General features: G+C 39.0%; 2 protein-coding genes across 2 annotated transcripts; one reads left to right on the top strand and one right to left on the bottom strand.

Moving 5' to 3' along the window:
- Positions 1 to 1610: 1610 nt before the first annotated feature.
- On the bottom strand, positions 1611 to 4004 carry LOC150082681 (uncharacterized). The gene is made up of 3 exons (XM_090378746.1): positions 3909 to 4004; positions 1973 to 2285; positions 1611 to 1736 (listed from the first exon to the last, which is right to left on the bottom strand). The coding sequence occupies exons 1-2, from the start codon at positions 3918 to 3920 to the stop codon at positions 2004 to 2006; spliced, it is 294 nt and encodes a 97-aa protein (XP_090234872.1). The 5' UTR covers positions 3921 to 4004; the 3' UTR covers positions 1611 to 1736; positions 1973 to 2003.
- A 12899-nt stretch (positions 4005 to 16903) lies between these two features.
- Positions 16904 to 20352, top strand: LOC150082680 (uncharacterized). The gene is made up of 3 exons (XM_090378745.1): positions 16904 to 17024; positions 19552 to 20045; positions 20165 to 20352. The coding sequence occupies exons 1-2, from the start codon at positions 17013 to 17015 to the stop codon at positions 20023 to 20025; spliced, it is 486 nt and encodes a 161-aa protein (XP_090234871.1). The 5' UTR covers positions 16904 to 17012; the 3' UTR covers positions 20026 to 20045; positions 20165 to 20352.
- Positions 20353 to 24476: the final 4124 nt, after the last annotated feature.

Below are 24476 nucleotides of genomic sequence, written 5' to 3'. Positions count from 1 at the left end.
TTTAAAAGTTCACTGCATTTTTTTTACGTTTCGGTACTTTTCTCGGCAAAAATACTTCCTAAAAGTGAGATTATCAGAAAAAGACTTTTGGAAATATGTTTGCCGAGAAAAGTATTCAGCAAATTTTGAAATCTCTGTAGAAACTTACTCGGACTCAGCCACCACACATCTGTGTGTAATATCAGATCTGGTTTATTTTCATCGAGTTGCATTTTCAAAAGTTTCCTTTGAAGAGATTGTCCTCTGATGGAATTCACGATTTTGAAAGCGATGTCCATAACACTTTTAGTATTTAATCCTTTGCTGGCTAACACTTGTTGGTGGTTGATACAGTGGTAACTCAAAAAAATCTTGGAATTCATCATTCTTTTGGCACAATGCGATGAATCCGTTAAGATTGCTTTAGTTCTTCTGTTGTTATTGATACGAGCTTAAATAGTGGTAATTTGGTTTTTTCAATAATATTTTTGAATGCGTTAAACAGATCAAGACCTCCAGCTCTTTCTTTTAACGAAGGGGTGAGAGGAACGAAGGGGGTGTTCTTACCAAGAAAGGCTTAAGTTCTGTAAGTTGCAGCATCTGGAGACTAGGCACCTGCGAGGTGATCTGATTGAGGTGTATAAAGCCTTGAATGGTTTGAGCATGCTCAGTGCTGACGGGATACTTCCGCTTGCTCAGATTAAGAACCTGAGGGGGCATAAATTCAAATTGAGCAAAGATAGATGTAGGATAGCTGTGCGGAAGTTTGCCTTTAGTCAGAGGGTGGTTGATTGGTGGAACAGACTTCCATCTCTTGTTGTGGAAGTTGATAGCCTAAATAAATTTAAGGCTGAAGTAGACAAACATTTGGAGTGACCTGATGGGTGAAATAGACAGGATAGGAGGGGGTAGGTTATGCTGATGCTGTATAAACTTGATTTCGTGTATCATAAACATTCATATGCCAATGGGATGAGCTCTCTTAGAGCCATGTTACTTTTCCCTTGTAGGGTTTTAGGCGGATTAGCAATTTCGACCATATTGTGTCGTGTATTTTATGTTTATAAACTGCATGTGTTTTGTGGTTGAGTTGTCTACTTTTTGGAATAGAGACTATTAGAAACCATGCACCGTTAACCCAAGACCCACTAACTCAGCAACATTGCGAAAAGACCTATAAACGTTTCTTGCATCATGTCATTGACGGAATTCGAACTCAGATGTTTGCCACTCGGGGTGGTTTGGACAGTGATTAAGCCCACTATGTTACACGAAGGCTACTTGTTGCTATAGTATTTGTGAAATATGGATGTCTCCATGAATGTGTTGTTAGAGCAGCATGCTGTTATTGAATTCTTGTTGTATGAGAAGACTATTGGATACATTTATAAACGACTACATAAAATGTATGGGACAATGCTGTCGACTGCGGCATAGTTAGTCGCTGGCACAATGGATAACAGCACACAACATGAACACCATGAACGATGAATTCAGACACACTACCTATGCACTGAGGTCTTTTCTACCCTGTGCCAAAGATGAGAGTTTTCAATTGTAAAATTTATATTGTATTTCAATTTTATGTATCTTAACACAAAATAAACATTCACTTAAAGTCTTCAGATGAAGTTTGTAACCTTTATTACGTAGTAAAGTTTACAGAAATTAATGTATTGTAGTTCTAACTGAACATAGACAGAAGTGAGGAGGCTGTTAAGGCGCGCTGGATCGGTCAAGAACTTTAATCTTTCATCCTACAAAAATAATAAGACATATTAGAATATTATGAAAAATTTGGATTTAAATAATAATTTACAATTCATTTAAAAAAGATATTATAAGGAAAATACAGACATCGCTTTAGACAAATTATTCATTATTTAAATTTATAATTAAAGTTTTTAATTTGTTTATAGAAATAAATAATAACAGAAAAATAATTTTCAGTTATTTATGTCAGTAAAATTGTGCAGACTACAAGAATACTTACTTTAAGTTTGATGGGGTGCAGATGCTATCCTTTAACCCTTCCATCCTTTGCCACCTCCATATCCACCTCCATAACCACCATATCCACCACCTCCGTAGCCTCCGTATCCACCGGTTCCTCCTCCGAGACCTCCACCATAACCCCCTTTGTATCCTCCGCCTCCTCCATAACCACCATATCCTCCTCCACCATAACCACCATATCCTCCTCCACCATATCCACCATATCCACCGTATCCTCCTCCATAACCGCCTCCGGATTTGTCAGCAACGACTGTTCCAACCATCGCAACTGCCACAAAAATTGCTAAAATCTGGAAGAAAAGTAATTACATATAAATTTATAAACAAAAATAATAATTAAATAATTGTTTATCTACTTTTAATTTTTAAAATTGGCACTTGCTTTTTGGGAGAAATTAATTATTATGAATTATTACACACTCAGTGGCCATAAAAATAGAAACTTTATTCAGCATCTAGTAGAGCCATCCTTTTGCCAGAATTACAGTCGGTACCCGTCTTTGGCATGGATATTTCTAGGTGCTTCAGAGAGTCCATCTCCAGATTTCATCATTCTTCCATCAGAATATTTATTAACTGCTGTATTATGATTGGGCCCTCGTGGATAGCACTGGTGGTATAATCTCCATCCTTCGCACACCGGGTGGGAAAGACCTAAGTTCGAATCCCGTCAATGATGCGAGAAATCGGGTTTTTTCACAACGTTGCTGAATTAGTCGGTCTCAGGAGAGGAGAGCGTGGTTTTTTTCTCCCCGAAACTTGACACAATATGGCTTAAGTTGCTGATGTGCCTTGAACCCTACAACATACATAAATACAGTCCTATTATGGTTGTAGAGAAACTGTGAAGTCGAACTGTCATTCCCAAGACTTCCAACAGCATATGTTAGAAGTCTTGGGTCCAACAACAGAATGATATTCATTGGTGGTAACAGAATCATCTAACGGTATGAGCAGATTCATTCCGTACCAACCGAACATACCTAATACCATGATTCGACCTCCAGCCGCTTGAGTAGTGGACTCTGGAGCATGGATTCATGTGGCTCATGCCACATTTTCTCTCTACATGCAAAGAAGTGTAAATTGAGACTCATATGACCACATGACCTTTTTACACTGTTCCACAGTCTAGCCTTGGCGTTTGGTGACTCCATTCCGCCGAATCTTTCGAATTTTTTCAGAAAGAAGTGACTTTTATCATGGGCACACGACTACCAGATCTCAGGTCCTTCAATCACCGTCTCATAGGTCAATTGGAAATTGGTCTTCGGTTGCCTAAATTCAATTTTTCAGTAATTTGCTACACATTGAACGTTCTCTTCTGACTCTTTAAATTCCGGCTCGTTCCACTGCAGAAATTGAAAGATTTTCCATGCCAACTTTCTGCCACCTTTCTGAAAATCGGAAAGCTAAGAAGCTCCAAGAAAGCATATGGTATTTAACAAGCAACTTGTATTAATACCATCTGATAACTTATATTTGCATCTGTTGACGCCAATTGCAAAGGATTTCTAATTTATTGAACAGTGAATATACAATAGAAATTAATATATAATACATAAGTTTCTCGGCTTAGGATAAAAACAAAAGCAACCAGTTCATATCTAGAAACATTTTATCCATGCACTCGAGTTTAAATATCAGATTAAACTTCCAACACTCCAAACTTCTCCCACATCCTTGAAGTCCTCTTGTATGGTAAGCAGTTCTCTGATATGATGCAGGTCCCAACGTTTTCTATGGAAACCCATTTCAGATAAAAGTGATACAATTTAGAGTAACGTAGTAAAATATATTCAAAGATGATCGAGGACTGTTATCAAGGAAGATTTGTCGCCTATTCAGAACAGAAATGGTAATCTTATAACACACATGGTTCAACTATTTGAAGAAACAAAGAATATACTTACCAAAGCCCTCATTGCGAGTTACGAGTGAGTGGTAGGTCACTAGAATTCCTGCTCACTAGTTCAGTGATTGTGGACTGCTGCTCAGCTTTATATACACCTCCAGACCGTTGTAATGACACGGTGAGGTCACCGAAGTAACATTTTTCATCCAGGGGTCTCGGAGATCAAATTTCTACAAGAAATAAAAATAATTATAAAATACATCATAGTGGACGTTATCAACAGGGGTTGCTGTACGTAGGAGGGGTTGTTTCAAGCCCACCTGCAATTTACTGGAGCTACTCGACAAAAAGACACTTATCCAGTTTTCCTTATTGGTAGTTCAGTCCAAGGTCACTCTTTAACAACAAGGGGAAATAACGAGGACCTTTGATTTTCTCTAAATACCACACTGTTGGGTTTCAGCAAGTGCCATTAAAATAATTCCCGGTAATATTTTCGCTTAGCTCTTGTTTCGAAACCCTCAGGGCGATGTCTCTCGGTGAACTTTCCAATTCGGAAATGCCCACCACGTGACAACAACTGCTGATATCAGAGATAAGTATTAACCATTGACATTCAGTCTGTAAATAGATTTAAACTGCTTTTGCAATAGTTGTGTCACCAGTGGATGTTACTGAACGTGCCCAAATTGACATAGATGGGGAAGAACACTATGAACTGCAAAAATATTAGTAAGTAGCTGTAGTGGATGATATTTGTCAAGATGATGATTGTTTGGTTTTTCCAATTCTTCAGATTAGAACATATAGTATGCTATTTGTTTGAATCAGAAGAATTCTAAAGGGACTTACAATCAGTAGCTGAGTTAGTGTCACTAATCTCTATTTAGGCTACGCTATTTTCTTAGAGTTCATCCCAAACAACCCTATCCAATTCAACCAGCCAATGATTGTGGTTTTTGCATTAATTGCCTTGTTTCAATTATTTCTTTATTTTTTAATATTGTTCTTGAAAGAAGATTTGCAGAGTTTAAATACCTAACCAGAAAGAACAGTAACACAACCAGCAATGGTTCTTCGTGATTAGTGGTTTCAGGATTTAATCCCGTCTGACGAAGAATTTCTAAAGGCTTTTTCAATCAGGACTGTAGTTAACTGCTCTCAGGAGGATTGAATGGGACTTTCTTGTGAGTTATTCCTATTTTTTTCAGTCCCCACAGTATACAAATCAGAATTCCAATATAGTCTTCGCAGAGTCCAGTCTAATAACAATAAAAGCAGTCTGAATTTAATATAAATCTATCTCAGGATTAAAATATTAAGATTTCTTCCAAAAAGAACCTGTTTTTGTTCAACTACGGATAAAAGAGATAAATTTGTCAGACATCTTACTCTGTGCCATATCTTTTTAGTATATAATGTATTTTGACTTGAATTTTTAAATCGATATTGATAAATTAAAGCTGAAATTATTACTTGTGTACGTTAAAAAAGTAGAGCGCATTCATTTGAATGATTTTATTTGATTTTGGCAGGATCAAAGAGCTCCTGGAACAGTAATTAGCTGTTATCAAAGACCTGCATCGCGTTACTTTCAAAGCCCTTAAATATCTCTTTCATTGAGTACTGAAGAAGAACTTCCACCACTCCAGAAAAAATTGCAAATGTTCAGGAGATTCTGGATTAAAAGAGGCTTTTTGTAGGGTTTTTAGGCCATCAGCAACTTATGTCTCTAAACTGCGTGTGTGTCCTGTGGTCAATTTGTTGTTTGCCGTATGAAAAACGGGAGTTCCGCTGAGAAAGTTCCATGCTAACCTCCCCTGAGACCGACTAACTCGGCCACGTTGTGAAAAAGACCCATAAAAATTTCTCACGTCATTGACAGAATTTGAACTCAGGTCTTTTCCACCCGATGCGGGGAAGATGGTGATTACAACCACTGTGCTATCCACCTGCTAAAGTCCCTTGCGATTCCTACAGGATTAAGTAAGTACCAATTGGAAGATAACTCTAATGTGTGAGAGTTAAACTGCTGACAGTATCGCAATCTCTACAATCTAGAAATGTCCACCTACAAGTATTCTAATAATGTGGTTTGCTTATAATTAAAACGTAAGGTATGTACCAGTAGGTGTTCTTGTGATCGAATTGCGTACTTTTTATTTGTTTTAATTTTATTATTCATTTTCTCTTAATTAAAATAACCAATCTGTCGATTTTTGTCTTTCTATCTATCTTTCGAAGCGGTCTATTTTTCTTTTTTTCGTGGAAGGAACACTTCTTCAAGGTAAGCGTGGAATTCGCGTTCACTTTGCTTGCTCAAGTGCCCGACATTTCTGTGCACATATTACCTCACACGAGTAAGGTGGGAATATTTCCTGTTACCTGGCTGAGATTCGTGATGCAGAACTCGCTGAACCCTCCACGGTTAGCGATATAAGGAAAGGACGAATCTGTTCCCTTACATTCTCTCGTTTCAGTTCCACTACTTTTAAGGAAGTTGACGAATACATTCGAGATCTCGGAGAAGATTGTTGATTTGGCCTACTGATAGCAAACACAGTGATATCCCTGGTACAAAATATCGTTCTACTTCAGAAGGGCATGCAACGGAAGTCGTGACTTGATTAAGTAGATGCCGGAAGTCATTTCTTAACTCTTTGACTCATGTACGTAAAGAGAGAATTTCGCTCATTAAAATCATGTGCATAGTTAACTGGGGTTCATTTTATTCAACCCGACATCGGTTTTGGGTTATTTGGAACAGTACTTCTCCTAACAGAACGAAATTTTATATTTCTTTCTGGTAGAACTATTTCATGAAAATCCATCCACTAAGAATCGAGTTATTACATGAGAACGGACGGACAATAAATAATAATTCTCGGATTTTCCTTGCTCCGATTTTAATTAAATTTGGTATGACAAGTCTTTCTGAAAGGCCAAATATAAAATTTCATGAAAACCCATCTACTTGGAGTCGAGTTATTACATGAGAAAGTATAAAAAATAAATAATAATTGCCGAACACAATCTTCTATTGATCCGAGTGTAATGAAATTTGGAATGGATCGACAAAACTTTTATAAATTCCAAATCTAAAATTTCATCAAAATCTCACCACTGGGAGTCGAGTTGTTAAATGTGAACGGACGGACAAAATCCTACAACTAGTCCAGCTTTACACATTGAAGCAGCATCAGATCTGCCAAGCCAATGAGGAATACCACACGGAGCAACTGGAGGAGCCCTTCACTGTTGAGGAACTCCAAACAGCAGCCGCACAGAGCAGAAACAATAAGTGTCCAGAACTCGATCTCCTGGAACCATAAACTGTAAAGAAAACAGTGGAAACCGCACCACAATTACTGCTACGACTGTTCAATACATGTCTCTCTCTACACGCACCTTCCCAGAAGACTGGAACACTGCAAACGTAAAGTCGATCATCAAAAACCCAACGAAGAGAAACCAGAGTCGTACCAGAAAATTGCCCTGCTAACCGTGGCCAGCAAGCTTCTAAAGGGGTTTCTACATAAAAGAATTCAAAACCACTACAATGCGGCCGAACTCTCAATCCCGAACCAATTTGGCTTCAAACCTGGAACCTCGACTATTGATGCGCTAAAGACCCTTCTGGACGCTGCTGCGGCGTGTGACAAGAAGCATTTCCTAGTCATCTCAATTTATTTTGCTGGGGCGTTTGACACTATATGGTGGCCAAGCGTCCTAGCCATACGCCGGAAAGTGTCCATACCAATGAATCTATACAGCATAATGAAAACCTACTTGTCCGGAAGAAGAATACAGAAGTCTAGCTAGACTTGTCTACAGGGGTTGTCCCAAGGGATCTGTCATGGGGCCGCTCCTGTGGAACATGGTTTTGGATGAGTTCCTGGCCATGGACTTGGGAGAAGCTCGCACTCAGGCCTTTGTGGATGACCTTATTATGACAATAACTGTGGACTCCAGAGCCCAAATAGAAGCCATAGAAGCCATTGAAAATCCAGCTTTGACAATACTTCATGAATGGGCCTTAACCCACTGCTTGCGGATCTCTCTCTCTCTCTGACAAAGACCAGCACAATGCTCCTGAAAGGAAATCTATAACCACGAAGACCGCCGCATATCAAGATTGGCAACACAACTCTCGAACTTAACACCAGCTCAAATATCAGGGCGTCATTCTGGACCCCAACCTCTCATTTCAACCCCACTTGAAATACATAAGAAGCAAAATAAGGAATTACTCAGCCTTCGTGGCCAGAGTTACCAGGAGGCACTGGGGACTGAACAAACGCACCCAAACCTTATACTATAAAAACCACCTTTTTTCTCATAATCATGTATGCCTCACTAGTCTGGTACCAAGAAGCCACAACTGCAGTCAACAGAAGAACGCGTGATGCTATCCACAGATCTGTCCCCCTTTTGCTCACCGGTGCCTGCCGCACTGTGAGTAAACACGCCCTCCAGGTCCTGGCGGGTGCTCTACAGCTGGATCTTGAAGTTGCTAGAACAGCGATGCTATATTACCTTGCCAAAGGAGCACAAATTAACCATGTGGGACATACCATCAACCTCACAAACAACCATAAGACACGAGAAAACGAAGCTGACTGAACACCTGCGGCAGGCATGGCAGAGTGGATGGGCCCACTCTACCAAGGCAGAGATTACAAGAAAATTCATCACAGACATTGACAGGGTGACCCCCCCCCAGGACAGAACGCAACCTATCTGATAACAGGACATGGCCCTTTCAATGCCAAATTGAGAGCCTTTGGTCTGGTCGATAGCCCGCTCTGATTCTGTGGAGAGGCAGAGACCTGGCATCATTTTATGCATAGATGCGAATATTACGAGAATCTACGATGCCTCCTAATTACCAGGATTAGTAATTAGACATACACTGCAGGACCAGGAGGAGGAATACAGGGCACTCTCGCAATTTTCCCAGGACTTGTTCTCCAGAAGAAGAACACTACTAACCATTTACGGACCAGACTAATTAAAACAAAATGATGAACACCTCATAACTTGGATGCTAGGCTGACTCCATCCTTAGACTTCCCAAGACTTGACTAAGACCGCAGCTCTGCTACCACCACCAAAGAACCAAGAACGTCATCTCCTGGACATAGAAGATGAGCATACATCCTTCAGCCGATACGCGCAAGATGCCTACAGATGAAGAAGAACTGAACTTGCTTTCCACAACGACCGACAAGCCAGAACATTGACTTGACCTGACCAAAACTGAAAGGAACAGGAGAAAACCTGACCAAAACTGAAAGGAACAGGAGAAAACCCAAATTGAAGAGGAAAACATATCCACTTAAAAGGACCAAGAACCAAGAACGAGCGAGACTGAAAGCCCACTGGGACAATAGTGAACGGAGGATATCCCCAAATAATGATGGACGGAGTGCAAACTGCAGTCCTCCGAGTTGCACCCTGGGACTCAGGATTGGTACTGTTTACACCTACAATGAAGGCAACGCGAAGATGGTGAGGGGGAGAAGAATCCTTGGTGCCGTTAGACACTAAATACACTTTACACTTCACTTTACTACTAGTAATATAACTCTTTAAGTACATTTAACTAACTCTTTTATAATAGATATTTATTTATCTGTTTTACTATTTTGTTTATTTATTTTTATAAAAAATATATTCTTTTAAATAGTTATGAAATTTTAAGTGGAAATTAGGATTCTTTTTAGAATCCTAATTTCCGGTTATTAAATGATAATTTTTTTTAAACACCTGTTTGAAGAACAGAATTTTTCCTCCTAAATTTTTTCAGTATAGATTTATATCACGTGGAATTAGTTTTGGTTATACGATAAAAGAGGAAATTCTATCGTTTTATTCCGAGATTAAGATCATTTAATTCTCCGAAACAATCTCCTGATGAATCATTCAAGGATCATCAGGTTTTGTTAAATCTAAATCCGATACTTCGGGTTAAGATCATTTAACTGTAAATAAACTCCTGAGGGATCATTCAAGGATCATCTTTATTAAATCTGACATTTTGGTTTAAGATCATTTAACTCTCCGAAATAACCTCCTGAGGAATCATTCAAGGATCACCAAGCTTTATTAAATCCAATATTTCGGGTTAAGGTCATTTAACTCTCCGAAATAAACTCCTGAGGGATCATTGAAGATCATCCTTCTTTATTAAATCCAATATTTGGGGTTAAAGTCATTTAACTCTCCGAAATAAACTCCTGAGGCATCATTCAAGGATCATCCGGCTTTATTAAATCCTCCTGTTTCGGTTTAAGATCATTTAATTCTCCAAAATAACCTCCTGAGGAATCATTCAAGGATCATCAAGCTTTATTAAATCCGATATTTTGGGTTAAGATCATTTAACTCTCCGAAATAAACTCCTGAGGGATCATTCAAGGATTATCCGGCTTTATTAAATCCAATATTTCGGGTTAAAATCATTTAACTCTCCGAAATAACCTCCTGAGGAATCATTCAAGGATCATCAGGCTTTATTAAATGCGATTCCGATATTTTGCAACTAAAATCAATTTAGTGATTTCTAAGATCTATTATAATTTTTATATGACAGATTTATTATAATTTTTATCACTATGATTTTGTGATGTTTTTTTGCGCACAGATATGTGTAGCTTTTGCTTTTTCTTTTTTTTTTTCTAATTTTTGTTCCTGACCGTTAGTTTTCCTCTTATATCTCTCTGTCTCTCATTCTTAGAAGGAAAAAAGAAAATTAGCTCCTTGCGTTTATTTTGTATTAACAGCAATCCGCTTGGACCTCGAAGAACCGTCTGCGTTAAACACCCTTGACCTCTTTAGGTAAGAAACCTGCAATTTCCAAAAACAACTTTCACTGTCATCTGCTCCCCCCAATATGCTAGAGGCAGTTTTTCCCTAATCCAGTGGCAGATCACTTCTTATTCCATCCATCTACAATTCGAAAGTGAGAGAGAGAGAGAGACATGTCATTTGTTTAAAATTGGTACACTATCAGGGCAACTCGTTGTGACAGAAACATTTATTTTACAGGAGCATTATGATAAAAAAAAAAAAAAATAGATTTATTTGGAACCTGTGCACAGGTTCCAATTAATTCGCTATTTGCACAGTCACTATCGACAAGGCACATTCCCTAATTACATTTGAAGCACCCTTTCGAAGATAAACATATATTTGTCCTCTCCCACAAAGCGTTTCAGATCGGCATCCAGGCATTGTGCTGCGTGAAGCATTTGAGCAGGCAGGAATCTGTCTTTCAACTGAAGGATGATGGCCCTTAGGTTGTCAAGAGGGCTCCTCCGTTGGCATAATCCAATGGGGTTGAATTAAAAACAGTGGAGGAGGAAAGAGATCTGGAAGTTACAATAGGCAGATATGAAGTTTTCTGAACAATGTAAACAGACAGCCAGGTGGTGTCCTATCGATGATGTATCCAACGCTGTCCTGTAGAGATAGGAGGTCATAACCCCACAGTATAAGGCAATTTTAACACCGTATGGAGACCTCATCTAAAAAAAAGACATTGAGTTTCTTGAAAGGGTCCAAAGACGGGCAACTCGAACGACATCAGCAGAAGGACGACCATATGAGGAAAGACTCCAGTTATGTGGGCTACAGAGCTTGGTAACCAGGCACATCAGAGGTGGCCTGATTGAGGTTTATAAGGCTCTGAGAGGGATTAGTAAAATGAATGAAGGTGGAATTCTCATTATTATAAAGAATTCCAGAACAAGGGGCCATAAATTCAAATTAGATGGGTTGAGGTTTAGATTCGATTGTACTAATTTTCTTTTAGCCAACGAGTCGTTGAAGTCCAAATTATTATTGCAGAAGTGTTAAGATTTAACCCGAAAATCCGCAAGCCAGTTGAAAGAGCAATCAAGCTCTCGGTGATTTAAGAAGCTATTACCATTGAATTTCCTGAAGGCAAGCAAATTTATATCATCGCCATATATTAAAGTATCGTCGCGGGGACATACAAAATGAATAAAAATGTCTAAGAATAGGAGGCCAGAAAGGACCCCACCTTGTAGGACTCCTGCAGTGATCTTTCAGATATAGTGGGACTTTTTCATTTGCCAGGTGGACATTTTTATTCTTCAGTAAAGCGGTGAAGAAAGCTAGTAGAGCGCCTTTAATCCTGAAGAAGAATTGCAGAAGCTGAGAAGGACTGTGATGTCTATGCTTGTCAAAAGCAGCTTCAATATCAGCGTGCACAATAACTAATTCAAATTTATTTTCAAAGGCCAGAAGGATGAATGCTGTGCTGCCATGAAGTTTCTGAAGTGGAACTCTTTGGGTTTCTATGCATGAGCTGCTGGCTTAATGCTGGAAGGAGTGCCTTTTCCAGGAATTTGAAGAAGTTGAGTACAGTTGCTTATCAAAAAGGAAGCAATCCAGCGCTAATCCTTCAACGTCCTAAATCCTTCTTGTCCTATATTCTTAGAGCAGAACAAACTTGCCTTTGCAATGAGTTGCCTCGGTATCGCACTATAGCTGGTCTCTCCAAAAAAGATACTTGTCCATTAAATGATGAGATTGGTAGGACAGCTTGTTTCAGGGTTAACTGGTCCCTCATTAGACAGTAGCTAGTCTCTAGTGACAACACGCATACAATATAGTTGTAAAGAAGTTTCAAAACTGTAATAGTGTATGTCTAATGCGATGTTGAATGTAATGCAATACCAGGATTTACAAACAGCTTCCAAAAAAGAATACGAAAGTGAAAGTTTCTCCGAAATATCTCAAGTAGACCTTGAAGCGAGAGTGTGCCAGAAGGTGGCGCTTCAGTACTCACCCAGGTGAAAGAACTGATATGGCCTAATTTGTTAATCTGACCTAAGAAAAGTGACCCAACATCACAATGGTATATCGTGAAGTGGGAACGGCAACATCTCGTTGAATGAGACTCACCTTGCTCGCTCTCTCTCTCTCTGCATCATTCAGTCTCTCAAAGAAATTAAGGCCAGTGTTTCCGGTTTAACAGCTGATGTGAATACCTTCCCTCCTTCGTGGCTTCCAATACTAGCTCTTCATTTTATCGTTAATTATAGTTAAACACTAACCACTGTTCTCACACGCATTTCTCTCTCGCTGTTTGTGAATAATTTATCACGGCTACTATCTATCTATCCCCTGTCAGGGGGCACAGCACAGTATGTCACGCGAAGAATTAGAATTAGTTAATGCACTACCTTGAAATATGAACGAACACGCGTACCGGAAAAACAAACATTTCTCTGACAGTTTTTATTTATTATTTATTTTTATTTTACGTAACGTACAGGTTGTCCCTCTCTCTGGCTGATAAATGGACTGTTTCCTCTGTTTCCCATGTGAATGAGTACAGAGAAAATTTATTATCTTACAAACATAGCGCATGTTGGACTGCTCCTCAGAATACTAAAGAGCTTCTTGAGAAAGATACAATGTACAGTGTACTATAGTCACGTTGATAGCAATCAAGGTGCTCATAGCAATTGAATTCGTAATTTTGACTGAACGTGAAGGATATTCAAAAGAATCCATTGAATGCATATACACTGCCCTACCATTAATATCCGGACACCTGCCTTTAGACAAAAAAAAAGAGTTTTTATTGTGTCATTTAATATTTTGTGCTGAAACCTTTTGCCTTTATGACGGCCTTTAATCTTCGCGGCATACTCTCAACCATCTTTTTATAAATTTCAGGTGATATGTTCCTCCACTCGGCCTTTAACCAGCCACCAGTTCGGCCTTGTTCTTTGGGCGATCTCGACGTGCACGTACACGACGATCCAATACATCCTAAAGATGCTCGATGTTCAGATCAGGATTTTGGGCTGGCCAATCCAACCTATCCACACCCATGTCCTGAAACCATTCTGTTACAACCCGAGCAGTATGACATGGCGCGTTGTCTTGCTGATATAGGTATTGCCATAATGTTGAAAGTTCGGAATTGTCTTGAATGTCCTGGTATTGCACAGCATTCATGGTTTTGTCGATAACGACTAATGGGCCTAAGAAAAACCGTGAAAAGCAGCCTCATACCTCCACCAAACTTCATTGTTGGGAGGATACAATCAGGAAGGAACTATTCCCCTGGCATTCACCACACCCAGGAACGGCCATCAGACTGGTAAAGTGCGAACCTTGACTCGTCTGTCCATAGGACTGTTTTCCACTGTTCTACAGTCCAGGATTCGCGCTCCTTACACCATGTTAATCAGCGTCTAGCATTTTTTGAGGTGATCAGTGGCTTGTGAACAGATGCACTACCATTGTAACCCATATCATAGAGTATCCTTCGCATTGTACTAGTGCTGACATTAGTTCCAATACTCTCACATAGAGTATTGGGAATAATACTCTCACAGAGAGTATTGGGAATAATACCCTCTCTTGTCCCATTCTGTCAGTTTTCGGTGTTTATCATGCCGTTTTGTTTGGAAGACTGAGTCCCATTCCTCTGCCATTTGCATATGACGTCACTAACTTTGACCCAGTGACCGCGATGCCTCGTACAGAACGCTTGCTTATGTGGCATCCTACTATCGTTCCATGTTGGAAGTCTGTTAATTCTGTTGAACGTATCCTCTTGTATGCCCACTTTTGCAATGGTCTGTTCGAAGCCCAGTGTGCATATTTATATCAGGTTCTGTGACGTGCTGCATGTATAGGACATGTTTTCCCATCCATGCAGGGGCGTCCGGAAGTTAATGGTAGGGTAGTGTATATGATGAATGATATTATTATGACCTTCTTGGAGCTGTAAGAATTGTTCCCTTACTATGATACTTGTCGATACCAATATGGCCCCTTTCCAAAGGGAAAGGGGGGGGCATATTTGTATAAACAAGCACCGTATTTGTATCAACAGGCACCTGTTGTACCTGTTGGTTTCCCTTTTCCCTTTGGAAAATAAAAAAGATAACTGTTGGTTTCCCTTTGGAAAGGGACCATTGATACAAATACGCCCCTTTCCAAAGGGAAAATCGGCTGCTATTATTGTGATTATATTTTAATGTTACAGACCCAAGCGTTGAAAAAATTTAAAATAGAACTATACTAATATGTTAAGATGAATGTTTTTTTTTATTATTTATTATTTTTTTTATATTCACACCCACTTGTGTTTCACAATTTAATCACCGCATCCCAGTTTTTAATACTAAAAAAAAATGTCTCGAAGTTGCTCCTCTCCCACTTTTTTATTTTTAAGGCAAAAATCTTAACTTATTTTTCGTTACTTATATTCCACTAGTCTCCTCGAGGAAAGTACTACAATCAAATCTTAGTCTGCATCAGATCAGTGACCAATCTTTTATGTGATTAGCAGCACTGAGGATTTTCTGAGTCTTCCCAGGCCTGTTAAAGAAAGAATTGGTTTAAAGTTATACTGTGTGCTTCGTAAGAGCTAATAAAGACACATGCCATCTTCTTTTCTTCCTTAATAAGAAAATATATTTTTAAAAATTATATTTAATCATGCTCATCAATAAAATAAAACAACTTTTACTGCTGAAAGTTCTAGAAATGATCTCAAATCACATGGGTATTTGCAAAACGTTGCGGGTTAATGTGTTCTGAACAGTTTCACTTTCTTCAGGGAAGAAAGTGAATATATAATAAAAATGTACATATATATATATATATAATATAATATATAAAAGTTATTTATATGAAATATAATAAATGTTTTTTTAACAACAAATTTTCTTTTAAATAATTTTATTGATTTAACAAAATTATTTTGAATTTTTATGCATATTACAAAGAAATTCGTTAGTTTAAATGGGAAGGCAGGACTTCTCCTTTTCCCTTTTATATAAAATCAAAATAAAAAAAACGTAAATATAAAACAAAATCAAAAAATATAAAAATAGAAAAAAACTTTTAAAAAAATTAATCCAGAATTGTATTATTAAAAATTAAATTGAATCCTGACTGATTATTAAAAAATCCAGATCAATGATTAAAAATTGAGCCAAACTGATTATTCTCCTGTTCGCACATATTAATAAAATACGTAAGGAATTACTCCTATCACTTAATGATTTTATTAAAAGAATATTTTTAAATTAAATCTATAATTATATTTTTTATAAATTATTCATTATCTTCTTAATTTTGTTTAAAGTTAGATGTGCTTAATGCGCACACCTAACCTAAAACAAAATAGCTTAGCGTTATTTAGTAAATTATGACGTTACTGAAGTTTCTTAGAGACCTTTTTTCCAATTACAGTACTGTATTGAAACCGCAAGCATGCGCATTAGGAACTCAATTTTCAGGATATTTTTGTCTGAATTTTCAGCTCCCTCTATTGGAAAAATTCGTACTCAACTTATTTCTAACACCAGGAAGAAGAAATTAAAAATGGAAACAGGAACACTTTTTATAATGTAGTCCTTGTAAAGAGGCAAGAAATTCAGGACAATTGCAAACATTTGTAAAAATAGATTTTATACGTAGATCTTATTCGTTAATTTTCTATGAAATTACTGCGCACAATGTTATCTAAATCGTGAAAATGCCAGGATGTTGTTGTTGTTTACTGAATTGGTCACTTCCGGTACCTTAAACGTCCGTTTAAGAGATGGTCTGAGAAGAAAATAGAAACCGAGAGAGAAAGATAAATCGGTCCTCAAATTTTCCTTTCGAATTGTTCATAATACAGAGTGACGGTGCAGAACCGCGTTTCCGCCTACGGAAGCAAGTGTTAACGACGGTCCCGTGTAAGTCGGGCCCCCCCTCCCCCCCAATGGCACTTTCTCCACGCTTCGTCTGGCTCCTGAAGCACTCATAAATCGTGCAGAATAATTACCGGTATTTTCTGCGTTTATGTGCATAATGACTCAGAGCGGTTGTGTTTTGTGGGTCACTCGCCAATGTTCTCTCTCCGTTGGCCAACCGCTCGTGACCTTACTTTTCCCGATGGCCTCGCGTCTTATCGTCTCTTGTGACATTTGGGCAAACCCATCCTCGTAGAGTTCTCTACTGGCAAACTGGTCTTTCGAACCAATAATCCACGGCAATAATTGGGTGAGCAAGGCCATAATGACGTCACCTTTCGTGCGATACGGGAACCCGCGTACACTATATAAAGTGGGCTTCCGAACGGGAGGAGTACTGGATCACTCCATCGCGATACAAGATGAGGACCCTTGTAAGTATTCCTTTCATTGCTTGAGATCTGTTTGCCCGTGGAAATATTGCGCGCTTGGATTGTGTGTGTGTGTGTGTGCGTGTGTATTGGCTTAGCAGTGCTCTTCTGAGGATGACACACAACGGTAGAGTGTGTTAGACTGGAACTTACATTTGCATGCTTTACTCTTACATCCTCTTAGTATCTTATTTTACTCTCTGCAATCTCTTCTCTTTTCTAAATCTCGCTCTCTCTTCTTTCTTTCTTTCTCTCCTGATGTCATCCTCACCCGCTATTTTTCTCCCTAAATTGGTCTCTCACTGCTTTCCCCCCTCTCTCTTTCCTTCGTTTCTCTTTCTCTCTCTCTCTCTCTCTCTCTCTCTCTCTCTCTCTCTCTCTCTCTCTCTCTCTCTCTCCTTTTCCTTTCTTCTCTCTTTCTCTATCTCTTTTTTTCGTTTTCTTTTTTCTGTTTTCACGTTTTTGCCCACATAATATTTTTCTCCTACTCCGCTATGTTTCCTATCTCTCTCTCTCTCTCTCTCTCTCTCTCTCTCTCTCTCTCTCTCTCTCTCTCTCTCTCTCTCTTACTTTTTCTTTCTATCCCTCTGAATTTAATTTTTTCTCACTTAATGCCTTCCTCCTCTTACCCTATGTTTGCTTTAAATCTCTCTTTTCTTTTCTTTTTGTTTGTTTCTTTCTAATTTTCACGTTTTCTTTCACATAATCCCTTCCTCTTCCTCTACTATGTCACTTCGCTCTCCCTCCCTCACTCCTTCTGTGTTTCTTACTTTTTTCTTTTTTTTTTTTTTTCATTCTGTCTGAATTTCACTTTCTCACATAATGGTTTCCTGTTCCTCTGCTGTCTGATCTAAATCTCTTTCTCTTTCTTTTCTCTCTCTTTCTCTTTCTTTTCTCTCTCTTTCTCTTTCTTTTCTCTCTCTTTCCCTTTCCCCTTTTTCCTCCTTCTTTCTTTCTTTCTGCCTTTACGTTTTCTCCCACATAATCTCTTCCATCTCAGTTATATTTCCTGTTTCCATATCTGTCTGTGTTTCTCTTTTATTCCATCTATCTTACTTTTTCTTTCTTTCCCTCTAAATTTCATTTTCTCTTCTTTCATCTGCTTTAAATCTTTCTTTCATTCTTTCTTTCAGATTTTCACGTTTTTTTCTCTCTTTTCACTCCTGTCTTTCTTACTTTTTTATTTCTTCCTTTCATTCTCTCTGATTTTCACTTTCTCGCATAATGCCTTCCTTCTCAACCGCTATACTCGGCTACGTGTCTTTCTCCATCTCTATCTGTGTGCCTCTCTATCTATCTTTCTTACTTTTTCTTTCTTTTGCTCTGAATTTCATTTTCTCTTACATATGCCTCCTCCCCCGCTATGTCTGCTTTAAACCTCTCTTTCTTTCTTTTCCTCTTTCTCTCTGATATTTACGCTTTCTCTTCCCCTCTCCTTCTGTCTTTCTTTCTCTCTGAATTTCACTTTTCTCTCTCGTAATGCCTTTCTTCTCCTCCCGTATGTCTGCTCTAAATCTTGCTTTCTTTTTATTTTTCTCTATATCTCTTTCTTTACAATTTTCTCCCACATAATCTCTTCTTCCTCCGCTATATCTCCCCTCTATCTCAACCTGTTTGTCTCTTTTTCTCTCTATCTGTGAATCTGCGAATATTTATCTAATTTAATACTTTTGAAATAACCTAATCAATAACCGTTCTCTACTTCATGTTTCTCAATCGACCGTTTGGGTACGCTGTTGTCACTTTAGTGACGGTGACTCTGCTGGAGCTTAAGCTCTTTAGAAAAAACTACTATTTAAATATAGTAATTATTTATAATAAATTATTCGTTAATATTAATAAATAATAACTGCTATTTAAATAAAATTTGTTCATGTATTCAACCTAAAATAACTAATATCGCTTTTAATCGGATACCACCACCCATTAGGCGAATCCATTATCAATTAAAAACTCAAATCACTGCTGTGACCAATTTCGGAACTATTTGGTTCCATCATCAGGCAGGTTGCTAATAGGAACTACACGCTATAAATAATGAAACAAAACAGTTCCGAAACTGGTCACAGCAGCTCCTTGAGTTTTCAATATATAACGGATTCGTTAATGGGGGACATTATCCGATTAAAAACGATGATGTTACTAACGTGGATATTTGTAGTCGTTTCTAAGTGCTTAAGCCAGAGCGCTGTTACTGTAACTGGAGCGACAACAGCGTGCTCAGCCAGTTGGCTAAAAAAAATAACGGAAGGAATCATTTTCTTAAGAGACTATTTCGGTTTTTGCATTTATCTTAAAGATATCTGCTGTCAGTAGGGCCGGCGCTAGCATTTTTGGCGCCTGAGGCAAAACATTGTAGGCCCTAATTCATATCGTATCTTAACACACAAGTACTGCATCTAGCAGCGCCTATTTTAGGTGGCGCCTGTGCCTCACTTGAGTCCCCTAGCGCCGGCCCTACGGACAGAAAGATGTGTATTTTATAATAATTTAAAAGTGTGAGTGTGTGAACCTACTTTCTCTTCCGCAGGCCGTGATTTCCCTTCTCGTGGTGGCCATATCGGCGGCGTATGCCATCGGAGGTTTCGGCGGAGGCGGCTACGGTGGTTACGGCGGAGGTGGATACGGTGGCTACGGCGGAGGAGGAGGAGGTAAGGGAGGCTACGGAGGTGGTGGATACGGAGGATACGGCGGTGGCGGATTTGGAGGTGGAAAGGGAGGATACGGAGGTGGATACGGTGGATACGGAGGTAGTGGTGGATACGGGGGATACGGAGGCGGCGGATTTGGAGGTGGAAAGGGAGGCGGTGGTTACGGCGGTTATGGAGGAGGATACGGAGGAGGTGGAAAAGGTGGTTTCGGTGGTGGTGGATGGGGAGGACGTGGAGGTGGAGGATGGGGTGGAGGAGGTAAGGGTGGATACGGCGGTGGTGGCTATGGAGGATTCGGCGGAGGCGGATATGGAGGATATGGAGGCGGTGGATATGGAAAGTACAAAGGCTAAAGAACTAATTCCCGCTCAAGGTGAGTTTGATTAATCTCTTTCATAGATTTTTAACATTTTTTAATTAAGTTTTGTTAATGTTAATATTAATTAATTTATTAATATAAAAATATTAATTTTTGTATTTTTTCTGTTTTAGCCACCCAAAAATCAAAAACTATTTGGAAGCAGTCTCATCGCCTCTAATACGTGGAAGGGATCCAGACAGCACCTCCTGGCGGTCATGTATAAATGTACTAAATCTCTTTCATTGTGCTCTCTGCATTTTTGTAATTACCTTTTGTCACTGCATGTTAAAATAAATTTCATTATTTAATTTTTTAAAAATTTTGTTATTTTCGTTCATTACTTTTCATTAACACATGCGTAATTAATCATCCAAATAATGTCTCGAAGAATACGCTAGAAATGAAGAAAAGACATTTAAAGTTTAGTTTCGGACGATTTAGATTAGTACTGTGAGTTGCCTTGATATTGCATTACTTCAAATGAAGACAACTAAGTTGTATTAAAAATAAAACTCTTCTGTGAATGGCATTAAATTTTCATAGGTTCTCAGTAACTCTAATAAAAACACTAACTGTCATTACACTACTACAAACAGCACTTTCCTGTCTCTAAATGAAAGTGCTGTTTGAAGTGGTGTAATACTAAGGCAACTCGTAGTAAAGATGTAATGACTATCTTGCCCTTTCATTTGTTTTGGAGGGCAACAGTGTTTAAACTGGATGAGTAATGCAATTCTTAATTCCCACAGAGGAACAGACTTGCCATTATAACGCGTTGCCCTGGCATTGCACTACTTTGGACAGCTTTTTCTATATTACAACTTTCAAAACTGATTTCGTGTATAGGCAAAGCATGAAACAATTCTTTACATCTTTGCTTCTTTGTGTTGTCACTAGAGACCACCTACTGTCTGCTGAGGGACCAGTTAGTCCTGAAACACGCTCTCACAGCAGTGTCAGCTTTTAAACAAATGGCAGTTAACTTTTAGGAGAGGCCATTTGTTTGAAAGCTGTACAATACCATGGAAACTCGTTGCAAAGGCAAGTCTGTTCCTCTGTGAGAACCTAAGATTTTTGTCCTGCAAGCATGTTCGAAGAGCTTGTACACGCTCCATGCGTTTACCACGAAGTCACTCCTCATATGACCAACACCCTTATATGACTCCTTCAATGACCAAACAATCAGAAATTCGACCAAACAGCTAGAAAACAAGACCAGTTTCTAATTTCTCATATAATGTACACAACATATGTCCAAAGTGGATAAGAATAATTTGGACAAGAATAATCAATCCTACCTCAGTTATTTCCAAACATCTGTAGCCCAAGACATTCAATCCATAAGCTAATTACCGTATATTTCGGACTATAAGACGACTTCTATATTTTACTCTGAACGTAATTCGTGCTTTAAGCTTCGTAGACCATCATCTGTCGCATCTCATGTAGTGATTTATTATTTTAAAAGTTCTTTCTTTTGAGTTCTCATTGTAACATTTTATTACACAGCAGTAGATTGTAAAGAAAGCGGTAAGCGTATTTAGTACTACTTCCGTGTGTACAGGATCACGAAATGAAAACTTACAGATGTAGATGTGGATTTGCTCTGATTGATGCGATATGTACACATAGAAGACTTTATGTAATCTTAGTGTTGCTTAAGATGAGTGCGATAGCAGAAGACTGCGTTTTAAATAATATTTCTTCTCTCCACTGAAGAATTATCTGGGGATCAGCATTTAAGGAACTGGTGGTGGATATTCGAGGCTTTTCTACAGACCAGCGTTGACCAAACTAGAAAGTGAAAATCAATATACTGTCTAGGGGTCCTGAGAAGATATTAGATTCTGTTTGATTTCAAAGAGGGATTGATGATTCGATACGATCCTATTTTTAGGAGACCGATTCTAACGGGTCAAATCTGACTTGGTCATAAAGGACAAATCTGTATACCCAATCACATCGGCAACCCATAAGATAGAAGTTTATTTAGAAGACCAATATGTCAAATTAGATCAAAAATTTTTGAAATGTCAGAGCAACTGCTTGAGTTTCACCAAACGTTTCCATTAAATTTGTCCATTGATGGGTAACATAAACCAGTACATCAGCAGTGAATCGACACTGATGGGGATCCATACTGATTATTGATCAGATAGAAGGTATCTAGTCAGCTCAGGAGTTGGTGTTTAAGGGATTTCTCCATTAGTTTGGAAAGACTAGAGTAAGGGAAATGGGACGATAATTGGATGGGAGGGATTTGTCATCCTTTTTAGGAACAGGCTGGATATGAACAAATTTCCAAGCAGAAGACATATCATTCGTTATTTGAATAAGCAACCATCCTAGTCGCCACCAGGGGTTTCGTCCATATTCGACTAGTTCTCAGCTGTGTATTGGAACTTAACCAAATATATAGATGAATAAATTTTAAAGAAAAACAAAATAATAATTGTTTGCGAAGAGCGACCGTTTAGCCTCAAGATGGAGACGGGCCATCACATTCCCACTACGAGTTATCGTAGTGGGGATGTGATGGCCCACGTGGAGCTCAGACCTCACTTGGAGCGATGGACGCTCCAAGTGAGGTCTGAGCTCCTGATAACAAGGGCAAATAAGCACAATGTGGAGGCCACTTTCTGGCTTCCACAGAAGAACAGATCTGATGGAGTTAACCCCAACTGGTAAAACTACCTTGACCTCAAGCCATGTCCGGTCAGGACAGCAATGATCGACAACCAAAACTGCACCACGGACTCTGCAGACGGTCAACATTATGAACGAAGAGCATGAAGGAAAATAAATTCTTCCTTTCTCAAAGTTGGTCTTGCGCCTGCCATATGGCAGGCGCAAGACCAACTCTGAGAAAATCCGATCGATTGGAAAAATCAAGGCCGTCAGCCACCACCTCACTCGGGCACGACCGGAAGCCAAAAATGTATAGGGGAACTCCTTTCCTCAGAGCATATAATAAAGAAGACATGGCCACCCTTGCCACAAGCAGAAGGGATTGACAGAAGCTATAGTCAATAGCTTTTTCAAGAGGCCAGAATGTTCAACTACCATTTGGACAAGAAACACGTTTCCTAATCTTAGCCTTTTCTTTCACACCATATGCAAGAACCTAGATTCGAATCCTGCTAAGACAAAATTGAATTTTATGAACGGTTTGTTCCGGTGTGACTGAGTTAATCGGTCTCGGTTGAGGGTTGCACAATGCGTTCTTTTTTTCTTCTTCAGTTCTTCAACTCACAAGGACTGAAATTAGGGCTTGGAACTGTTTAGAAGTTTTGGTTATAGTCAGATAACACGTATTGAAGGATGGCCCATGCTAAAATGCGCGCTATTTTGTTTTAGGTTAGGTGTGCGTTAAGCCCAAAAGCCTCTAAGGCTACGAGGGATCAGTATATCATATATCATGTCTGTAATTGTTTGGATTCTTCGGTCGGTTTGCTATTTTATTGAAGAAAACCCCTAATTTTTGGGAGAAAGAAACCATGTGCCCTCGCCGAGACCAATGAACACAGCCACGTTGTCAAGAAAGTCCATAAAAATTCCTCACGTCTTGATGGAACTGAAACGTAACCACTCTGCTACCGCCAGTGTAAAGTGCGTGCGTGCATGCACATAAACCGATAATAAAGTACCACCCTCTAAAATATAAGCACATTTTCTTAATGTTGACAGGGTAAAAGTAAGAAATCATGGCTATATATTTATTTTCTTTCCGTGTGCATGGTAATAGAACGAGAGAGACAATCTTGCATTGAGGAGAATAGTTCGTAATTCATTCGGAAAAGGTGGGATGTTTGACCAATCGGAATTCATCTTTCCATGCTCAATGGGATTCAGACCTCAGTGGCTACTCCAATGGGAAAATACCTTCACAAGAAAGTCTTCTACGAGTTGCCCTTTATGGATGAAAATATTATTATCCATTAGGAGGAATTCGGCTCTTAATGATCCTTTAAAAAATCTATAAAGTTGTTCAAGGATCTTCTCTTCGCAACACAATTTGACAGGAGATAACCCATCTTGAGTCGGCTGCATACTCGGAAGAGTGTGTTGCTCTCATCTTATTTTATTATTGAGAGAAAAACTGTGATATTCACGTGTGCGTTTTGCTCTGAGGATGACGCACACCAACGGATCCTGCGATCTTGGTATCATAAGGTACATCTGATTAAAAAGAAAACCGTCTGGTGTCATTTCCTTATCTGCTTCTTCTCTTCTAACCCGCTTGACCTAACAGTGGGACAGCTTCTTGAACGTGATGATCATTCCAATCATCAGTGGCCTTGCCGCGATAGAACTGTGCCACCAACGAGACGGTTTTTCCTGAAGCATCAGCCGGCCCCTTAGGGCTAGGTGATCGCTTCTTGTGTGCAAAGAGGATCTTTCAGCGAGTCCTTGACCCACTCCTTGGGGAGTATTACGGGGGAG

The sequence above is a fragment of the Mastigoproctus giganteus genome, chromosome 7, assembly GCF_048544385.1.
Source record: "Mastigoproctus giganteus isolate SK-2022 chromosome 7, ASM4854438v1, whole genome shotgun sequence".
Lineage (NCBI taxonomy): Eukaryota > Metazoa > Arthropoda > Arachnida > Uropygi > Thelyphonidae > Mastigoproctus > Mastigoproctus giganteus.
The sequence above is the reverse complement of the archived record's forward strand: the minus strand, read 5'-3'. Positions and strand labels throughout refer to the sequence as shown.